Source organism: Austrofundulus limnaeus, unplaced genomic scaffold (genome assembly GCF_001266775.1).
Source record: "Austrofundulus limnaeus strain Quisiro unplaced genomic scaffold, Austrofundulus_limnaeus-1.0 Scaffold2504, whole genome shotgun sequence".
NCBI classification, from domain to species: Eukaryota; Metazoa; Chordata; class Actinopteri; order Cyprinodontiformes; family Rivulidae; genus Austrofundulus; species Austrofundulus limnaeus.
The window spans coordinates 26,372-27,783 of NW_013954906.1; the positions used below are offsets into that span (position 1 = coordinate 26,372).

Genomic DNA, 1,412 nt, shown 5'->3' on the forward strand with positions numbered 1-1,412 from the left:
GTCCTGTAGAGGTGGTCCTCCTCTGTAGAGGTGGTCCTGTAGAGGTGGTCCTGTAGAGGTGGTCCTGTAGAGGTGGTCCTCCTCTGTAGAGGTGGTCCTGTAGAGGTGGTCCTCCTCTGTAGAGGTGGTCCTGTAGAGGTGGTCCTGTAGAGGTGGTCCTCCTCTGTAGAGGCGGTCCTGTAGAGGTGGTCCTCCTCTGTAGAGGTGGTCCTGTAGAGGTGGTCCTGTAGAGGTGGTCCTGTGGAGGTGGTCCTGTAGAGGCGGTCCTGTAGAGGTGGTCCTGTAGAGGCGGTCCTGTAGAGGCGGTCCTGTAGAGGTGGTCCTGTAGAGGTGGTCCTGTAGAGGCGGTCCTCCTCTGTAGAGGTGGTCCTCCTCTGTAGAGGTGGTCCTGCAGAGGTGGTCCTGTAGAGGTGGTCCTGTAGAGGCGGTCCTGTAGAGGTGGTCCTGTAGAGGCGGTCCTGTAGAGGCGGTCCTGTAGAGGTGGTCCTGTAGAGGTGGTCCTGTAGAGGCGGTCCTCCTCTGTAGAGGTGGTCCTCCTCTGTAGAGGCCTGTAGAGGTGGTCCTCCTCTGTAGAGGTGGTCCTGTAGAGGTGGTCCTGTAGAGGTGGTCCTGTAGAGGCGGTCCTGTAGAGGTGGTCCTGTAGAGGTGGTCCTGTAGAGGTGGTCCTGCAGAGGTGGTCCTGTAGAGGCGGTCCTGTAGAGGTGGTCCTGTAGAGGTGGTCCTGTAGAGGTGGTCCTGCAGAGGTGGTCCTCCTCTACATTAACAACAGTCTGATTGTTTAATTACAGACTGTATAATTACAGCAGTGAGGGGCTGAAGGCATCGTGAGCACTTCACTGTCCCTCTGTAAAAAGCAGCTTCATCACTGCGAGATGAGGAGCAGGAAAACTGTTTAATTATAAAAAAATTAAATCTGTTACAAAAAAAAACGTTTTTGTTTATAGAGAAGAGATTTATTATTGATTTAATTTCTTTGGTTCTCAGTTGATTAAATCAGAGTCTATAATTATCTGCTCTTATTCTTTATTAATTAATATTTTATTGTTTTCCTCTTACAGAAACATAAATATTATTATACCTTTTCAAAAACTAATAACAGACTTCATATCTGAAGCAGATTTTAAATTGGATTTGTTGAAAATAGAGAAAAACCTGTGATGATATTTAAAAATGTAACTAAACTCTGAAGCCATCATGGAGGCAGCTGTAACCGCTGCAGGTCAGACGTGTTTACATTTTTATCTGCTGATCCATTAAAGAACCATCATCATCAAACATTTACCCTGTGATGAAATAACTCATGTCTAATGTGTGCTAGACAAGTCTAAGGCCAGCTTCATGCTGCTGAAACACTGCTGAAACACTGCTGAAACACAGCTAAAACACTGCTGAAACACTGCTGAAACACAGCT

The 1,412-nt window shown here is 47.3% G+C and overlaps 1 protein-coding gene across 1 annotated transcript in view; it reads right to left on the reverse strand.

Annotated features, from left to right (window-relative positions):
• The window catches only part of LOC106511091 (mucin-2-like), a gene marked incomplete at its 5' end in the record, with an annotated part of 2,777 nt that extends 2,023 nt beyond the window's left edge, over positions 1-754 (reverse strand). The window contains one exon of the mRNA XM_013999836.1: positions 4-754. Within this exon, the coding sequence (XP_013855290.1) occupies positions 4-754 (751 nt within the window). The remainder of the gene's footprint in view (positions 1-3) is intronic.
• Positions 755-1,412: the final 658 nt, after the last annotated feature.